A 19,860-nucleotide genomic window follows, 5' to 3' on the forward strand; every position below is an offset into this window, starting at 1 on the left:
GTTTGTGAGTTCAAATCCCATGTTGGGCTCTATGCTGTCAGCACAGAGCCTGCTTTGGATCCTCTCTCTCTCTCTCTCTCTCTCTCTCTCTCTCCCCCCCTCCACCACTTATGTGCTCTCTCTCTCTCAAAAACAAACATTAAAAAAAAAAAAAGAGCACTTGGGGAGACTCAGTCTGGAGAATTCTGAGCGATCTTGGGGTCCCAAGTTGGCTAGGCTGGCCCTGGTGGGTGGTCAGGTGGCAGACAGGGGCTGTGGACTCAGAGGGCAGAAGCAGGACCCTCAGAGAGGGGTGGTCCTCATGAGCAGAGCCAGAACCCAGTTAACAGACTTCCTCCCCATCCCAGCTGACCAGCACCCCAGCTCTTGAGGGGCACAGTGCACCCCAGCACTTAGAGGGCTCATGCCCAGGGAGGCTTCGGAAGCACCCACGTCCAGTGGAGCCCACGCTCGTTACCTGAGACACGATGACAAGCTTGCCAGTCTCAGCGTCCACGGCCTGCACGACCCCAGACACGGTGCCATTGCCGACGGCCAGCCCCCGCACCAGCCCGGCACTGTTTACCACGGCAACGGTCTCATTGCTGATGGAGAAGAGGATGTTGGACTGGGGCTGGGGGCCACCCTCCGAGGTGATCTGGCGTAGGGGGAAATAGCAGTGCCCATCAGCCTCCGCCTCATCCTCAGAGCTCAGGGCCCGGAGCGCCCCATCTTAGCCCTCTGGCGCCCAGGAGGGCAGGCAAGCCTGGAGCTAGGCAGGGGCCACGGGTGGGGGTGGGCGAGCACGCGGCCTTTGGTTCCTACCTGCATCATTGTCCCAATGATCAGCGTCACCTTCCTGGGTATCAACCTAAACGGGGGAAAGACCTGCGTGTGGAGACACAAGAGAGAAGGGGGCCATCGTGTTCCAAGCTCGCACAGCTGGGCAGAATTCACCCCTGAATATTTTCAGGGAGGCACGGTGCCTGGACATCCCTCCTCTGTTAGAAGGGACTGGCGAGGGCCTGGGGTCCTGACCAGCTCGGGGGGGGGGGGGGGGGCTGAGCGCCCCCCCCCCCCCCAGGATTTCAGCCCGCCCATGGGCCTGAGGATCTGTGGTTCTCAGGGGCATGTTCTGTTGTTTACAACGATGCTTCATTTCACCAGATGTGAAACCCCATGAAAACAAAGACAATTTTATTCACGTGAGACCCCTGCGTAGAGCAGTGGTTCTCATGGCACGGTCCCCTGACCAGCAGCACCAGGGTCACCGGGCAATCGTTAGAAATACACATTCTCCAGCCCACCCCGGTCTATGAAACCAGAATGAGGCAGGGCGGTGGGGGGCGGGGGGAGTCCTGAAATCTATATGTTAACAAGTCTTCCAGGGGATTCTGATGCACGTCAAGGTTTACATTCCAGTGCCTTCAAGATGTTCCATTTCGCTGAACTTCTCCAATTTCTACTGATAAATTGCCTGAGAATAGTGCTCTACTTCGATGCCCTCAAAACTTCTCAGATGAAGAAAGAGGGGTGTGGGGGGTCAAGGACAAGGATGTCCTGGTCTCTGCAGCACAAAGAAGCCCAACACCATCGTCCTGCACCCCCCCACAGTGCCCGCCCGGCAGGAGCACAGGAAGAGCCCGTGCAGTGAAGGGGTGTGGCGGTCGGTCGGCCGAGGGGCTGCTTTGTGCATCAGGATTAGTCTCCGCAGGGCTGAGCTATTTATGGCAGAAATGAATTCTTCTTCACCAGAAGAAAGGAGCCCTTCCTTCTAGAGGCACGAACCAGAACCACCAGCTCCGGCACAGTTTAATATAAAGTCTATCCGCCCCTGGGTGGACGAGACCCGTGGAGGACGCTGGCAGGAGACAAGCAGCTGATGGAAAAACTTGGCCGGGAAATTTTGGCCAGCGGGGACTGGGAGGCTTGTGTGAACACCTAATGCCACAAGACGAGTCCCAAGTCACACACTGAGATGACTGCGGGGTGCCCCAGAGCTCCCTCACTCAGGACCTGCTTGCTCCAGGAGCTCACGACAAAAGCCCACTGCTTCTAAGGGTGGGTTCAGACCGACTGTCAAGATGGGCTTCCACACAGGAGCCTAAATCTGCCCACGGCTTCTACCCAGCCGCTCCCTTCTGGCACCAAAGGGTTTCAAGAGTGTTCTTCCACTCCCCGGCTGTGTGACGAGCGGCTCCCTTTCTCTGAGCCACATCCTGCCCACTCTGTCCCAGAAGGAGGTAAAAGCCACTCAGATCCCTCCCTCTGGAGCTGCCTCCCCAGATCCCTGGGACTGGTGATGGCTCCCTTTTAATCAGGGGACATTGCAGGGTATAGATTTTAACCTGGTTTCTCCACGGCAGCTTCCTGGGCTACCCCCATAACTCCCTGGCCCGCCACAGAAATGACACACTTCCCACCCCGTGCACGCATGCAGTAAGGGCAGGACTGATCCCACACAGGAAGGTGGGAAGGGAAACAGCTTTACCTCAATCTGCTGCGGGGCTGAGTTGATTCGCTGTCCAGCTTTATCACTCACGGTTGCGGTGAGGCTGGTCTGGCCAATGGCCACACCGTGGACGCGGAACGTGGTGGTATAGTTATCAAGGGCTTCATCGAGGGCCCTGGAACAGAGGGAAGGGCTGGGACCTCTCCCCTGGACCTGCCAGTCCTGTCCCTGTGATGCCTTCCTCTGACCCCTAGGAGGACTCACACCAATGTAATGATCTGGGAGGCTGCTCAGAGCTTCAGGTCCATGAAGGCAAAGTATTTGGCCAGGAAAGCCTTCGTGTGAAAGTCCAGCACCCGGACATATGCCTTGACCGTCTTTCCAATCTCCACCTGCATCATAGGGGACAGAAACTCAGGGTAGCCTTTGAATGACCAGTTTCATCACCTACTGTACCCTAAGGCTTTCTGTGAAAGCATCGTCAACCTTAAACCCACAGACCTAGCTTGAACTCCAGACAATCAGCCAATCAACAGATGAAAATTAATTAAGTGCCTACTGCACACAAAGAGCTTTGGGGATCCTTAAATGCAAAAATGACGCTCTCCGCTCTTAAAGAATTAAGAATCTAGTTAGAGTGAAAAGACACAGCCAGAATGGCATACAGTAGGAGTTCCATAAGTGCTTACTGACTGAACAGCTCACATCTGGCACCATATAATATGTACAGTAAGAACTTTAAGATACCAAGAGTCAGAAATGCTTAGTGAAGAAGTAGAACTCTCATCAGCAAATTACCAGTGGAAGTAAAACCACAGAAGGAACATATGAGGCGGTGTGAGAGAATAGTGGCTTTTCAAGCACTCTAAGCTGCTCGAACATTCCCCTTTTAATTACTAACCATTCTCTCCAGTCAGGAAGATAGGAACCTGACAGCAGCCCTCTATAAGCCTGGCTGCAGCTCCTTCAGGTATTTGCAGTAATAAAAATTCCCTGTTTACGTTAAAGAAAAGCCTAGACCTATTACGCATTCCTTTTGCAAAAGCACTTGGCATAGCTCATTTTACTCATTTGCTGATGAGATTCCAAAACCCTCACACTAGGGAGAAAATTCACCATCAGCAAGGGGTATGCCTGGCCAGTTAGTAACTACACCAGCTAGAGACCGAGAATCCCCAAGTCGGGGCTCACGAGGAGACGACGTCGGGCGGGATTCGCAATTGAGCTTTCCCGATGTCAACTGGCAGGAAGAAGTATAACCTCAGAGGTTGCTTGACATCACACACGCGGAGTGACAGAGGTGAGACAACATCATAAGCTCAAAGCAACTTGGCGGGGTGGGGGTAGGGGGCAGGCGGAGCTGGGTACAGGGACTCAGAAACAGGGCACGAGGAAGATAACTCCCACAGAAACACCGCTCTCCCAGCCTCTGTGAATCAGCAGCGAGGGGCCTTTTAGGGAGTGGCTACTGACCTTGTCAACCACACGGACGTACAGCTCCTGAATGTCCGAGACGTAGACATCGGCCTTCGCCGGGCTGGGAAGGCCAGGCACAGGTCATGGATCATGACGGTCGACACGCCCGGGAGCAAAGGGAACACCTGGAAGGTTGGAGTGGGGCTCAGTCCTGCAGCCGCTCATGGCATCGGCCCATTGCCCATGGGACACCATCTCCAGGAGACGGCTGGGCCAGGGCTCAGAGGAAGATCCTAACCCAAGCATTGCCCTGCCCACCCCTCGCCATGAGCCCCCACTGCCGACCAGGGGAAGTGCTTGAAATGTAAAATGGTAAAACTGGGATGGATCTCCGAGAGCATTTACTCCAATTTATGAGAAGGAGAAAACGGAAGCTGCTTAAAGCAGGGCAGTCGATGGCCACGGGGCACAGAGCAATTCGGAGGCAGAATGAGGATTCCAACCCGGGATTTCCCAGCTTCTGTGCAGGCCACTGCCTCTGCAGCTCTGGTGACGGAAGAGTGTCATGCATGACATAGCTCCTTTCCAAACAAACCTCTCACTCGGAAGTCCTAACCTGACCTTGCAGAATCTCAGAACCTGCAAAGAGACCATAGAGGCCACCACAGTCTCAAGGTTTAGCTCTGTGAGTCTCATTCATCTCTGCCTCAGCCGTGCTTGACGTACAGACCTGGTGAACATTCCGAGGAGATGGACACACCCGGGTTACTGTGTTCCGGTCTTCACTGCAAAGACCCCCCACCCCCAATTTTAAACCTCCTTCTTTCCCTATCTGCTTCCTGCGACCACACGTTCAGAAGCATCTCTCCCCAAATAAACTGCACCGTAATCACTCTCCCACACTGTAGATGCACTTGTAGTGACATGTTGTATTGTTAAGGCATGTATCTCAACTACGTGGTCTGGGGGTTGGGCAAGTGGGGTACGCCACAGAGCTGGTGGGTGAATCCAGAGCGGCGCTTCCTGTCTCTAACCCTGGCTTTGCTGCCTGCAGCTTGTGGTGTTACATTCATGGGGGGCAGGGGATGTTGACAGTGAATGGTTCAGTGCTTGCAAAGCTAGGATTTCAATATCAAGAACCAGTGGGGGAAATAAAAAGCAGATTTCTGACCCTAATGAGATAGCCAAAAATGATCACATCATATCCAGGTTAAAATCCTTCAAAAAACGGGGCACCTGGGCGGCTCAGCTGGTTACGTGTCTGACTTCTCGCTCAGGTCATGATCTCACGGTTTGTGGGGTTGAGCCCCCCGTCAGGCTCTGTGCTGACAGATCAGAGCCTGGAGCCTGTTTCGGATTCTGTGTCTTCCTCTCTCTCTGCCCCTTCCTTGCTCACACTCTGTCTCTCTCAAAAAATAAATAAGCACTCAAAATTTTTTTTTTCTAAATCCTTCAAAGACTGCCCAGAGAGTGAGTCCAAATCCTTAGCCCATCCTGGAAGAACCTGGCATGAGCTGGCCCTTGCCCATGGCTCTAATGTCACTGTAAACCATGATCCCTCACCACTGTCAGGCTCCAGCCACAGTTCTGCTCTGTTCTCCAAAGCCAGCTAGCACCTGCCTGCCTGCCTGCCTGCAGACCACACAGTCCATCTTAATGATCTGGGGTTCTTCCCCTGCACCCTGTCTTCACCTGCTGGCTCCTGCTCATCCTTCAGGCCCCTGTTCAAGCATCCTTCCTCAGAAAAGTCTTCCCTGACCAGACAGCTAAGAGCTACCTCTGTTCACTTCTCCTAGTGCAGCTTTACTGCATATAATTTGGCCATGATGGAGACCGTGGTCTAGTGTCCATCCTCCCTCAGGCTGTCTTCTCGCCAGCTGTAGCCTCAGGGCTGAGCCTGGCACCCAGCACAGTACCAATAAACATGTACCAATCAGGTCAAGATCCAGGATCACAGCTCTAGGTCACTGCAGTTACACCAAAGAAACCTGACTTTCCAGCTTGCTTCCTTAGCTTTACTTTTAGCTTTGCTAAAACCTAGAAATTCTAGGGAAAAAAAAAAAAAAGTCTGCAAACCCCATGTACCCTCATCTCTTTGGGAAGTGCTGTGATCCAACTCCTTCAATGCACATATGGGGAAACTGAGGCCCACTCAGGATGGGCACCCAGCCTTGGAGGGGCAGCACTGGGGAGAGAACCCAGGTGCCCAAGCTCCCAGCTCAGGGCTCCTTCTGCCACACTCTGCCAGAGCAACCAAAATGGAACTGGGGGCAGGGGAGGAGGGCGGGGCCGGCCGGAAAAGGCCAGAGCTGAGGCAGGCCCCAGCCCCATTAGCAAGCTCGGCCAAGCTGGAAACCCTGCCGGTGTCATTGAGCTCAAGGGCACATCAACCCGGATGAGGTGTGCCTGAGTTATTCGTCTTCCGCTTGATTTCCCAGAGGCTGGAGGTCCGGCCACCTTCCGGGTGACAGACACGGAGATACTGCGTGGCCTGGCCGGCCGGCCTGCCTGCTGGCACCCATCAGCTCGCCTCACCACCCCCCCCCCCCTCCCGAACAAAGCTCTAAGGGAGAGAGTTCACCAGGCCCCTTGGGAGACGAAGAAGCTGCTCTGGGGGAAGCGGGGGGACATGCCAGGCAGCTGGAGGCAGAGTGGGGGCCTGCCTCACTGCAAACTCTAGACTGTGCACGTCTGTTTCTGCAGGCATTCCGGGTCCACTTGCTTCTTGACCGACATTGAGGCACGAGTATGAAGGAGAGGAGGAGGAGAAAAATCCAAGCCCAGAGCGAATTCTAATTTCCAAGTGTTGAAGGTGCCACCTGAGAACTTCAGCGAACACTGAGCCCAGAGGAAAGTCCTGTCATCTCTTCAGAGGCAATGAATGCATTACTGCTCAGTAAGACACTGTCAGTGGCACCGGAGGCAGCTCGTGAGTGGGCTGGAGCCGTGACGTCTACTGGCCCCCGTCAGGCCCCGAGGGTCTGCCCGCATCATCCCGGTTCCTCGCTTCCCTGGGCCCCCACACACTTCAGACTTGTCCCTTGATAGGTAGCATTCACAGAAGAGTAAGGACCGTATAAATATTTCCACACGTCACAGGAGCCATCAGCTCCCGCTTCCTATTATATAGCGTGCTTGTCAATGTTGTGCGGTGGGTCAGGCCGTGCCACGCAAGCACTGGGGTCTGTGCCCCCGACTGGATGCCATCGAGACCCCGAGGGGGTGACCACGAGCCCATGAAGATCACAGACACCGAGAAGAACCCTGGCTTGGATGCTGGGTGGAAATCCAGCCAGGGACCCCAGCCAGCCCTATGCCTTCCTGCAGGGCCAGGACTGGGACGGGTACCTCTGTCCACGGGTCACACTCAGGGGGAAAGCAGGACACACCCAAGTTCAAACCCTAAGGCTCGCACCTGCTACCCGCCTCATCTTCCTTCCTGACGCGCTTCCACAGACGTACAATGTCACCATGATCGGCTATGCATCACGGGACCAAGGAAATGGGCAGAAACACTGTGGCTCATGAGGTGTTCCCCACGGACTCCCAGTGCCTGGACCGGGACCAGGCACATGACAGCCACCAATCTTTGAGAGATGAATGCGTTAGTTACAGGTACAAAGTGCTTGGCGCACAGTAGGGCCTTCCCTGCTGCTCTTATAATCGCATGATTATAAGATCCTTCTGTTGGAACGACTTGGTTTGAAACATAAAGAATCGGTGAGAAGAAAGAAACCCTAAGTTTAACTCGGGTAAACACTCCTAGGGGCAACCCAGCCAAAACTGAAATGAAGGCCCCTTGCAGAGTTTTAGGGGGTGTGAGCAGAATTCCGCACAGCCCTCCATGCATTGTGGGGACATAATAGCCTCCACAATGGGCCCGGTGCGTGAGCTCCGCGGCTGCCTTCCAGAGACAGACGCTCAGAAGCCGAAACACCCAGAAGCCATTCTTGCATCCCGAATGTGTATCAATAGGAAAGAAAGAAACATTTTCTTTTTTTTTTTTTTAATTTTTTTTTTAACGTTTATTTATTTTTGAGACAGAGAGACAGAGCATGAACAGGGGAGGGGCAGAGAGAGAGGGAGACACAGAATCTGAAACAGGCTCCAGGCTCTGAGCTGTCAGCACAGAGCCCGACGCAGGGCTTGAACTCACGGACCATGAGATCATGACCTGAGCCGAAGTCGGACACTTAACCGACCGAGCCACTCAGGCGCCCCAAGAAAGAAACATTTTCTATGAGCTAACTGAAAAACTCCTGTGGGCTTTCTTGTCTCTGTGATTAAGGGAAATGAGAATGTTGCTAATTAGCAGCTGGAAAATGCCAAAGAAATGTGTAAACGTCCTTCAGAAACAACCGTCTGAGAGAAGCTGCTAGGATCTGTCACAGATTGTCAACGCTCCATGAAAAACTTCCCTGGAAGGTTACAGAAGAGGCAAGGGGGAACCGGATCCCAGTCTCTACCTCAAGGTGCAGAGGTCTCTGCACAGGTGATGGGAAGCAGAGACACCAGGGCTCAAGGTGCCTTCAGGACACCTTCTGGGGCAAAAGCGACTCTTGTAGGGCCTGTCACACGGGCTGCTGCTGGTACGTCCATAGTGTGCTAGGCTTGTCCTGTGGGATGTCTGCACTGGGCACCGTGTCCCATTCCATAAGGGCCACGAAGCAATGAGACATGCGAGCAAAGGGCCAGTCCACAGGCAAGAGAGAAGGGCTATAGCTCTACTAGAACCATCTGTAAAATGGGGACATTAATATTTGTCTTGATTCGAGAAGCCTAGCATCTGTTGCTGAGGGGGACTGCACAGGGAACTGCAGAATTGTAGGACTGAACAGGGGCTCACAGGTCGCCTGGGGAAACTTGCCTCTGATGCTGAAATCCCATCTCTAGTCTTCCAGACAAGGGTCCCAGCTCCCATTTGGTTGCCTCCAGAGACGGGGCACTCACTACCTACAGAGGCAGCCCAGTCCAACACGGGCTCTTCAAAGCAGTTGTTCTTGGAGGAAAGTTCTCTCTCTGGCTGTAGGTTTATCCTCAGGACTTACTCAAAACGTATGGTGCGAGGTAAATATGAGTAAAGGGGTCCCCAAGTATTGTTGGCACTGTGCACATTTTTCTGAACTGCAACTTCCCTCTTCTTCATTTTTTTAAATGTTTATTTTTGAGAAAGAGAGAGAGCGAGCGAGCACGAGTGGGGGAGGGGCAGAGATAGACAGGGAGACACAGAATCTGAAGCAAGCTCCAGGCTCTGAACTGCCAGCACAAAGCCCGACGTGGGGCTCGAACTAGTGAACTACGACACTTGAGCCAAAGTTGGACACTCAACTGACTGAGCCACCCAGGGGCCCTGAAACTTCCCTCTTCCTGATAACAGGGGAGTTATTTTTAATTTCCAGAAGTAAAGCAAAGCAAGGCATATCTCAAGCAGTCAGAATTATTTACGATTTGAGCTTTTCCTTTTAATATGAAGGATGTGACAACAAACACTCATTTACATGGCAGGAGGGATGGCCAGGGAATTATTCTTTCTTTCATAAAGGGAACAAAAATGCTCAGGGGACAGCTTCCTATGATCTCGGGCTTCTAGCAGCACACATTTATTCCCACGTGCTGAGAGATCGTGTTTTCTTGTTCTGATTTACGGCCACACACCTCACAGGTCCTGCCATGTGAGACTGTGCCTCTGAGAGGAACAGGAACATTATGACGTGTTTCCTCACCCTTCACTGAAGGGCCATACCAGGGAAAAGCGTCCTTTCCACAGACAGGTAAAGACCAAGGCCGACCACTGGAAGAATGTAAAAAAATGTAAAAACAAATAACAAAAACAAAGAAAAACCTCAACTGTCCTCAAAAGACCCAAGCCACCAAAACTGACTCAGAAAGAAACAATGTGAATAGGCCGATAACAAACGAAGAGACTGAATTTATAATCAAAAAACTACCCACGAAGGAAAGATGATGGCCCAGTGGCTTCACCGGTTAATCCTACCAGACATTTAAGAGTAATTATTAGCTGGGCGCCTGGGTGGTTCAGTCAGCTGAGCGTCCGACTTTGGCTCAGGTCATGACTTCACAGTTTATGAGTTTGAGTCCCACATGGGGCTCACTTGCTGTCAGCTCAGAGCCCGCTTCAGATCCCCTGTCCCTCTCTTGCTCTGCGCCTCCCCTGCTCTCTCTTTCTAAAATGGATAAACATTTATTTTTTTTTAAAAGAGTAATTATTACCAAGTCTACATAAACTGTTCCAAAAATAAGAAGGAACACTTCTAAGCCATTCGGTGAGGCCAATGTTACCCTGATACCCAAACTGGACAAAGAAATCACAGAAGAGAAAAGCACGGACCAGCATCTCTTACGACTCTTAACGACACAAACCCGCCAAATATTAGCACGCCAAAATATTAGCCCAGTTCCATATAAAAAGAACTATATGTCACGATCAAGTAGCGCTTGTCCCAAGAATGCAAGGTTGGTTTAACATCTGAAAGGCAACTAACACCATTCATCATATCAACAGAATAAAAAACAAAAACCCACATCAATATTTCAAGAGACACAGAGCATTTGACAAAGTCCAACACTCTTGTGTGTGTGTGTGTGTGTGTGTGTGTGTGTGTGTGTGTGTAAAAGCAGGGAGGAGATGGCTCAACCGTCCGGGGTTTCTGTTTGAGGTGATGAAAACGCCCCAGAACTGACTGTGGTCATGGCTGCACCTGCCTAGGAATGTATTAGACACCACTGAATCGCACACTTTAAATAGGTGGACGGTATGGCATAGGAATTATACCACAATATTAAGCTGTTGTTAAAAACCAACAGAAAGGGATGCCTGGGTGGCTCAGGTGGTTGAGCGTTGGACTCTTGATTTCAGCTCAGCTCATAATCCCGGGGTTGTGGGATGGAGCCCTGCCCTGGGCTCTGCACTGATCATGGAGCCTGCTTGGGATTCATTCATTCATTCATTCATTCTCTCTCTCTCTCCTCCTCTGCCCCTCACCCCCCCTTGTGTGCTTTCTCTCTCTCTCAAAAACAAAAATAAAAACCTTTTTAAAAATAACAAAAGGCCACTAGAGGCACACCGCAGCTGTCCCTTAGACACAGTCTCTGCTTTCCACTCTGCCACAGTCCCCACCACCCCCTACTACTCTCTGACACTGAAACTAAGCCTCTCCCACACTTCCAGGTACGTTCCTCATGGGAAACCCTGCTCATGTCCCTCATTTACTTTCCACCTATCCCACTCCAGAGGCAAATAATTTCGTGACACCCGTGTCAAGATGGTCAGTGAATGCAAACCGAGAAAAGGACCTCTGGAGCCGCCCAAAGGCAACAGCACAGTGGCAATTTAATGACACGACTTAGGTGTCATGTCTTTGTTCTTGGCCGCCTACATTTATGACTTCTGGTAGTGGTCTGATACGTTCTCTGACACATTCCGTAGTGAGTTTATTTTAAAGGAAGTTCGGTTTTCGTAACTGCAAAAATAACTCATTGTGCAGATATGCAGACATTTAGGATACTGGCGTTTGTTTTTACCCTTTGTTACAACTATACGGCTATTTAAAAAAAGAGAGAGAGAGAGATTTAAACAACCGAAATGCTCTACAAAGAGAGAATGGCTAAGTACAAATGACAGCATAGAAATAATCAGCCAGCCTACAGAGCAACACGGAGGGGGGGGGGGGTGGAAACTAAGGGTGTAACCGCTGACCAAAGCAGAATACTAAATTCTTCCATATCACAGGCACAGCTAAGTCAATATTTGCAAGAATAGGAAGAAGGTCAAGAAAGGAATATGGAAAAACACAAAAAGCAGATACATCTTTCAAAAGCAATCTTCCTGGGGGGCCTGGGGCGGCTCAGTCGGTTCAGCGTCCAACTCTTAATTTCGGCTCAGGTCACGATCTCACAGTTCGTGGGATCGAGCCCCGTGTTGGCCTCTGTGCTAACAGTACAGAGCCTGTTTCCCACTCTCTCTTCTCTCTCCCTCTTTCAAAATAAATCAGTAAACTTTGTTTTAAAAAAAGCAATCTTCCTTACGGTGGTCAGACTTGTGTTTATATGATAATGTTTTAATTCACAGACTGATTGACAGGAAACCCTTAGCTAACTAAGAGTGTGGGTAGTTTGCAGAGAAGGAACAAAAGTCACAAATGATGGAAGTTTCGCGAACAATGAGTCAGAGACTCTAAAGACGTTACAAGTCGCATCTGCTGCGATTGAGCACCTGCTTCTGACACAACCAATCTGATAACCACAAGGCCACCGGACGAGGGATGACAAGGACGGTGGAGGTGGGCCCGTACTCACCGTGGCCACGCCCCTGGCCTCCTGGTAGGTCACCTTGATGATGTCTGTGGTGCTGGTGTTGAGGAAGAAGTAGCCAGAGCCTTCTCTGATGTGCAGCTCAGCCTGCAAGGAAGGGTGGGCCTGGGTGTCGAAGGCGAGGCCCCCCCGTGGGTCACGCCCAGGTGGCAGGTGGAAGGGACCGTACCTGCGCATGGGGGTGGTTGTAGATGGTCCCCTCTTCCGGGCTCACCCTCACGTCCTCCACCAGGATGAGTTCTATGGAGGCCGACACAGGCGTGAGAGGGTCGTGCTGAAGGGGTGAGGCAGTGCTATTAGATCCATAGGCAACGGCCCAACCCTGGCCAGTCTGCGGGTCGCCCCCCCCACCGACCCCTGCCCTGAAGGAGCATAGAGACCCCAGGTCCTGGCGTCACCCCAGGGCACTCATTATGTTGGGGATATAAGCCCCAGTAAAACCATCATGTTTCAAGCCCAGCTTAGAGGACACATTCCTTTGAGGCAACCAGAATTCTGCCAAGGCCGGTGCCCCACCCCAGGTGGCCCGGCCCCCTGAGAGTGGTGATTCCCACGCACTCCAGGAAAGTGGGGGTGCACAGCAGATGACCTGCTGCAGTGCCCTGTGTGAGGGACGGGGACACGGGCAAACAGCATATAGGTGCTGAGAGGAGGGGGCGTGGAGGCGTCCTCACGGGGGGCTCATGGGGGATGCAGCACAGCCCTTACTCCCCTGGGTGCTGCCCGTATCCGTATGCGAAGCTGCTGCCTGTCCTTCCAGGGAGACTGCTGGACCCAACCCGGCCCTGTACTCACCTGCTTCAGCACCCGTCCCCGCCCAGCCCTGTGCTAGCCCTGGGGGTTCGACAGCGGTCCTCAGGCAATGATGCCGATTTAATCCAATGACAGGATTACATTATAAGGGACAGGAAACCAATGGCCTGTGTCAGCGCGTAGGACAGGTTGTGAAGGCGACGAAGGGCCAGGTAGGCGCGAGGGGGGTAGGGGGGGGACTCTCAAATGAGCAGACACCCAGAAGTGAAGGCGTGAGCAGTACTGCTAGAGAAAAGCCCACAGGCCAACGAGGCTAAGTGCAGATGCCCTGGAGGGGGAGGCCCGCGAGGCCACCCACAGCCAAGGGACTCCCTGTGCAGGTGGGGACAGACGACCTCGGGCTGAAGCCACCAGGGGTGTACAGGTGTGCTCCTTCAGGGCCAGCCTCAGTGCCGCTCCCACTGGGGTCTCCACCCCCTTGCTCCCCCCCTACCCGGGAGACAATTTCAAGCCCCGTCTGCTGGAACTTAGGGTCCCTTGGAACCCCATCCCACCCTCTCCTTCCAGCCATTATCTGCTGCCTTCACCCTACTCAAAACCCACGTTGGTGTGGGTATCATTCAGCAGGACTGCTCTTGGGGAGCCCTTCCATGCACCCATTTGCCACCCAGGAGCAGTGCCTCTGCGGGGGGCCCATGAGATGCTGGGGTGGGGAGGCTCGGGTCAGCGGGCCTTGACCCAAGCGTATGCAGACGATGGCAACAGTCTGTATGTGCAGGGATGTCTGTACCATACCAGGGGGCGCACAGGGGGATCTGAGGCCTTGGGCAGCTACTGTGTGCCCAGGGTTCAGGGACTGCTTCCCAGAGGCTGACACTGTGGCTGAGCCTAACAAACAGGAAGTAAGGGAGTGAGGGGACAGCATTCCAGGCAGCGGGGACTGGAGCTGCAAAGGCACAGAAGCCCGAGCCACCTGGGCACAACCTCGGACGGGGTCTGAGGTCAGGGCCACGGGTGGGGGGCGGGGGGAAACAGGCTGGACAGACGAGGCTGAGGGCTCCCAAAGCTGTGCGCCGGGGCCTCGAGGTGACAGGGCCAGACTGCCTGAATGCCAGGCGTGTGGGGCAGGGGTACTGGCGGCCAGAAGCCAGAGGGAAGGCGCTCGATTCAGGGATGGGTTAGTGAACAGAGGGTGCGACCCAGCAAAGGGACTCAGGACACTGGGAGGCCAGACAGGATGCAGGCAGACGCGGGGGCCTCCCCGCCACTGGCGGGCCTGGGAACGCACCGGCTGCACCACTCTGGCCGTGCTGAGGTGGGACTGCTGGTAGCCAGTCGCGGTGGCGGAGATGGCTGTGGTTCCCGACGCCTCGTGCACCGAGATGGTCTGCAAACCTGAGTCCCGGGAGAGGAAAACGGGTGTCGGGTTTTGCCCCCTGCCTCCCTGTGATTTGCAGTCTTAAATCTCCATAGTCCTAAACATACATCACTGAGTCTGTTTAAACTGCATGCACCATAAGAGTTAGCGGGCCCTGAGCAAAAGGCCCACGGTGCAGCTTCGGGGAGCTGCACAGGACTCCATGTGTGGCTGCCGAGGGGTCTGTGAAGGCAGCATGACTCAGAGCAGCACGGGTCCCAGAGGCTGGCTGATCCGTACAACCGGGGATGGGAGACACACCTGCTGTGCACCCTGAGCCCGTGTCCCCATCCCTGAAATAGAGATTCCAGTTCCTGCCTCACAGAACGTCTGTGCAGGATCAAAGCAGAGGAGTGAACTTGCTTCCCTTCCGTTCTGGATAAAGGGGAGTCCCCGACGAAAGCCCCCAGTAGCCGCCAGCCCTCCTCAGCACCCCTCTCGTCTGTCTGGGGTTTCACGACACCCTGTCCTTCTGACCTGGGTCGTCGGGCTCACCACCCAGCTCACCGTGCAACTTCTTCTGGCTGCTCCCATCGTCCCGGGCCACCAGCTGCATGGGCAGGTCAAGGTTGATGCTGGCCAGCGACGGCCTGGTCGACTCCCACTGGATGTTCAGAGAGCTGAAGTTGTCGAATCTGCGGCCCTGCTGGTCGTAGGCGGCCAGGTCCAGCAGGGGGTTGCGGTGGCTGGAGACTGGAACCTGCGAGAAGCAAAAGTCAGATGTCGTGGCCAAGCCCAGGCCTGGACACAGCCACTCTTGACCATGTGGTGCACCCTGAACCTGGCTGACTGCCTTCGGAAGGGCTCCCGGCATCCTGGCGATGGAGGGGGGCAAGTCACTAACTACTGCTGTGCAGCGGTCAAGATGCTTCATAGGCTCGTCCAACCTGGTGTCTTAGTCCACCCCGTGGTCCTTTAGGGGGGACCGGTTTGCCCTTTCAAGGAGGCCTTGGCGATATCTGAAAGCCTTTTTGATTTTTATAGCTGGGTGGGGGTGCAACAGCATCTAGTGGGTAGAGGTCAGGGATGCTGCCTAACACCCTCTAACGCACAGGACAGCCCTCAAGAAGTAAGGATCTGGCCCCAAAGGTCAGGAGTGCCAAGGTCAAGACACCCCGCCCTAGAGCCCTCCCCCAGCCAGGCTGCTCTCTCCTTCCTCTCTTGGCCTCACCTTTCCAAATCCTTGCTACCTCCTCCTTGCCCCACCGAGCCCCTCCAACCCTCCAAGAGGAAGGCTGCCCCCACCTGGGTTTCATAGGAACGCCAGTTACAGCCTCCAAAATGTTCCAGAGCCATTTGGCTTGCAAGGCTCCTTGCAGAGCCAAGTTCTCACCTGATCCTTAAATATCCCAATGAGATGGGAGCTGTCGTCCATACATAAAGGGTGAGGAAGCAGAGTCCCAGGGAAGAAAAGGAACAAATAAAAGGCAACTCCGAGAATGAGTGGCACACCCTTCAGGGTTCGGCTCCAAACCCTGAATTATTAACCACTCTACCATTACCTCTTGCTCCCCAGGCAAACCCGCCCTGGGCAACCCAAGCCAAGTCGCCCTCCTTCCTCCCAGACGCTGCTTCATCCCCCACCCTCCCCGCCTCCTGGCAAGGGGGCAGGTGGGGCAGGTAGTGAAGCAGGGACCCTAGGTACATAGGCATCCGCGTCCCCCTGCCTGGCCTGGAAGCTCGGCCTGTCACCACCCCAGGCAAGCCAGTGGGAGTCACAACAGGGCCCACCTCCCAGGACTCTGTTTTAACCAAGGGTCGTATGAGACCATTTGCAAGAGGTCGGCTCACTGTAACAAACGTGCAGGCAGGGACACGGGCGGTCGTGCGCATTTTTTTAAAAGATGTCCTGTGAAAACCAAGCCACAATAAGTTACTGTTTTCCATTAAACATGCTGAATTATTTGATCCCATATCCATACACTTTTATTGTGTTAAATCCTAACTGTTGTGACAGCATGCTTAGCAACTAGGGTACATTAGTTTACATCTTTTTATAGATAATCTAAGAGGGTTAATTTTTCTTTTCCAGTTTTTAATCTTCTTCACCTCTTCCAAAGAAAAACAAAGGAAACATTCCTAGAATACTCACACCAACAGCTTTGCCATGTTTCCACGAACATGTATTTGCCACGTGTCCACTTGTTTTGTTGTAAAATCAGGAACTGACAAGCCTAATCTGAAAGCAAAAGCTTCAACTGGGCCTGCAAATTCTAGTCCAGATAAATCTGACACAAGATTTCCCAAAGCAGCAGCTGCCATAGTTGATATTCCCCCCAAATTCCAATAGACATCTCAATATGCCTGCAACAATCGTATTCGCATTATCCAAGAAGCCAAGCACTATGAAAGATATTGCAATGTGGATGAATACCTATCTCAGTTATCCTGTTGTGGGTGATGGCGCTTCCAATTTTTCCTGGGCGGTGGTAATGGAATGGAGGGGGTGTGGCTCCTTGAGCAGCCAGCTCCTCTCAGTGGAGTACAGGTTGTACATGAAGTTGCACGCATGCCCGGTGCTGTGTTCAGCACCTCCATGGGCTCCTTGGGGCTGTTTTACCAGGGGCCGCTAGAACCAGCAGCCCCCACCCACAGTAGCACCAAGACTGCGGGTGGGGCGCAGCGGCCTGATCAGGCCTCAACCTGCAAGGGTGTCAGGCTCCTCAGCAGGCAGAGCAGCCTGGACCTGGCTTGCTGACGAGCAGTGACAGGGAGCAGAGCAGGGACCGCCCACCCCTCCCCCCACCCCCCGCCCCCGCCTCCGTGGCAGTCCCAGAGAGCAATTTCTGGCAAGGCGGGGGAAGAAGGAGCTTGACTCCCCCTCATATACATTCTTAAGAAGACCCAGACTCTTTGTTCAAGTTCTTCTATAAGCGCTTCCCCACTTACAGTGGACCTCCCGTTTCTATCTCCTACTGTCTCAGGATGGGCTCGCTGCTGTGTCCAATCACCAGGTGGCTCTTATCTTGGTGTCACTCCTGTATCCAATCAAGAGGAAGTTCTCAACGTATCTTGCTCACTTGCCCAGTCACCAAGAGCCTCTCATATTGATCCTAACCAGGTGTCCAATCACCTGGTGGCTCTCACCTGGCCCTCCTCCCTTCCTCCCCCAGGGGCCGTCTTGGATCCCGCAGTGCAGGGACAACACACGACGGCATCTTGAGCGTCCTCTTTCAGCGCAGAGCCTGGCTCTTTCTCCCCTGTGGCCCAGCCTTCCTGTCCCAGTTGAGAAACTGGAGGTGAGGTCAGTGACCCGAGGCTCACAGGCCCTGGGAGATGTGGTGTAAACAGGGTTGGACATGCCCTGCAGTCGTGGCGTTTCGTTTGTCATCAAGTCAGGTTATTTAGTCCTACAAAGAGGTCAGCGCCCTGTGGTTGTGCCTCATTTCAGGAGGTGGGGGTTCAGGTGCACCAAAGTTGGGGTGTACGTGTTTGTATCAGGATGTTAAGGGGTGTTTCCGTGGAAACAAAAGGACAAAGGTTAAAGATTGGGGCAGATTATAACCCCAGTTCTGAGTTCTGAAGGCAGCAGGTGGAAATTCCTAGATGTTGGTTTGGAAGCCTCTTGTTGTCCCACCTCAGCCTGCATGGCTTTGGGAAAAGGCCAGTTTAGTCCTCAGTGATTCCAAATCAGAAATAGGAGAAAATTGCACACGTGGGTTTGGAGACTTTTTGTGAGATGTTGCAAGAGCGTGGAAGGATCCAGCCCTCACATAGTTTATAGCAAACAGTTCACAGCGAACAGGTTTAGAATCCAACGTCCACACAACTGTGTGGTGAATCTTCATTGTTCTCTTAAGTTAACCACCCCAAATATGCATGCTAATGGTCTCCAAACTCACTCTGTCATGACTTGAATTCCATTTTCTGGGATCCCCGTCCTGCCTGTGGGGACTGAGGACCATGGTACTGTGTCCACTCATCCTGTCTGTCTCTGTCAATTGAGGGTTTTCTTTACAGCAACTGTAGGAAGGTCTGTACACAAGAAACTCTATTTGCAACTACTCAGGTCATGGTAAATGCTGAAATCACAACTACGAAAACCTAAATTATTCCCCTTACTTCCAACTGTGGTGCAAGTGAGACTAATTTGTTTGCAAAGTAAGTGTATTTTCACGATTCTTGTCCTGGTTCTTTACATAAGTGCAGCAAGGATAGCCCTCGATCATGTAGGCTATTTTCAACCCACTTTGCTGGAACTTATCCTATGAAATCTCAGATTAATTTCTAACAGCTCCTCAAGGGCAGAGGCCAAGCCAGATATTTGCCATCAGACGTTGCCTGCAGTTCCCACTGATTTGGGTTAACTCTTTTCTTCTCAAGGTCTCCAAAATATCCCGAGGTTCTGGCACTTTCCCAGAAGTGGGTCTTTCACTCACCTGAATGGGCTGCTGGGAATCTTGCAAGCAAGGTATCTGGCTGCTGTTTCCTGGGGCTTCATTCCTTCAAACTGTCTGGTCACACCTGAGAGAGAGAGAGAGAGAGAGAGAGAGTGTGAGCAGGGGAGGGGCAGAGACACAGAATCCCATGCAGGTTCTGTGCTGTCCCCACACGAGACTCAATCTCACACACCCTGATTTCATGACCTGAGCCAAGATCAAGAGTCCTACACTTAACCAACTGGGCCACCCAAGCACCCTTCGGTTGACTGTGATTCATGAATATTGTGTTGGTATTATTTTGGTATCTCCTCTGCAATGTCTAGTAAAGATTTACTGGGGCGCCTGGGTGGCGCAGTCGGTTAAGCGTCCGACTTCAGCCAGGTCACGATCTCGCGGTCCGTGAGTTCGAGCCCCGCGTCAGGCTCTGGGCTGATGGCTCGGAGCCTGGAGCCTGTTTCCGATTCTGTGTCTCCCTCTCTCTCTGCCCCTCCCCCGTTCATGCTCTGTCTCTCTCTGTCCCAAAAATAAATTAAAAACGTTGAAAAAAAAAAAAGATTTACTAGCCCATCATTGCCTTGCACGTGACATGAAGAACTTCTGGGCTTCTCACTGAATCATTGTGTGCCTGGCATGGGTCCTGATTCAGTTCTTTGATGAGACCTAGTGGGTGTGCCCCTGAGGGCCAAAACCATGGGTGGGGTTAGGATCAAGCCACTGGAGGACATAGCCTCAGAAATAACAGCCATGTAGGGATTAACCTTCCCAGAGGAGTGAGTTGAGGGTGTGTGTTAGTGTTCTGGTCAGGCATAGCATTTGGCTCCAGGGTGTGGCCAAGCGTTTCTGAAAGGCTGAGGTCTGGGCTCATGATGAACTTCTGCAGAGCCATACAGCCTTGTATTTGTCAGGACAAACTTCTGGCTTCCTCCCTGAAAAAATCTCAGGTGGCCATGAGCACCAATTCAGTTCCTGGCCCACAGACTGCATAGCTTAGGAACAAAATCAGCTTATTTCTTAGAGTTCTGGAGGCTGGAAATGTGACATCCGGTTGTGGTATGGTCAGGTTCTTCTGAGAGCCCTCTTTCAAGGCACTGATGACTGTCTATGTGCTGTGTCTTCACACGGTGGAAGGG

General features: G+C 52.9%; 2 protein-coding genes across 2 annotated transcripts in view; one reads left to right on the top strand and one right to left on the bottom strand.

Annotated features, from left to right (window-relative positions):
• The window catches only part of LOC131488375 (nuclear pore membrane glycoprotein 210-like), a 61,470-nt gene extending 46,167 nt beyond the window's left edge, over positions 1–15,303 (bottom strand). Inside the window, 10 exon segments of the mRNA XM_058690161.1 lie at positions 458–637; positions 805–867; positions 2,471–2,606; positions 2,696–2,823; positions 3,905–3,969; positions 3,972–4,032; positions 12,164–12,265; positions 12,348–12,452; positions 14,220–14,326; positions 14,856–15,303. Of these exon segments, the coding sequence (XP_058546144.1) occupies positions 458–637; positions 805–867; positions 2,471–2,606; positions 2,696–2,823; positions 3,905–3,969; positions 3,972–4,032; positions 12,164–12,265; positions 12,348–12,452; positions 14,220–14,326; positions 14,856–15,222 (1,314 nt within the window). The 5' untranslated portion in view covers positions 15,223–15,303.
• A 2,175-nt stretch (positions 15,304–17,478) lies between these two features.
• LOC131506555 (cytosolic 10-formyltetrahydrofolate dehydrogenase-like) overlaps positions 17,479–19,860 on the top strand; it is a 38,549-nt gene continuing 36,167 nt past the window's right edge. The window contains exon 1 of the transcript XR_009259067.1: positions 17,479–17,587. The gene's annotated coding sequence lies outside the window, so the exon portion shown is untranslated. The remainder of the gene's footprint in view (positions 17,588–19,860) is intronic.

The sequence above is a fragment of the Neofelis nebulosa genome, chromosome 1, assembly GCF_028018385.1.
Source record: "Neofelis nebulosa isolate mNeoNeb1 chromosome 1, mNeoNeb1.pri, whole genome shotgun sequence".
In the NCBI taxonomy this organism is placed as follows: domain Eukaryota; kingdom Metazoa; phylum Chordata; class Mammalia; order Carnivora; family Felidae; genus Neofelis; species Neofelis nebulosa.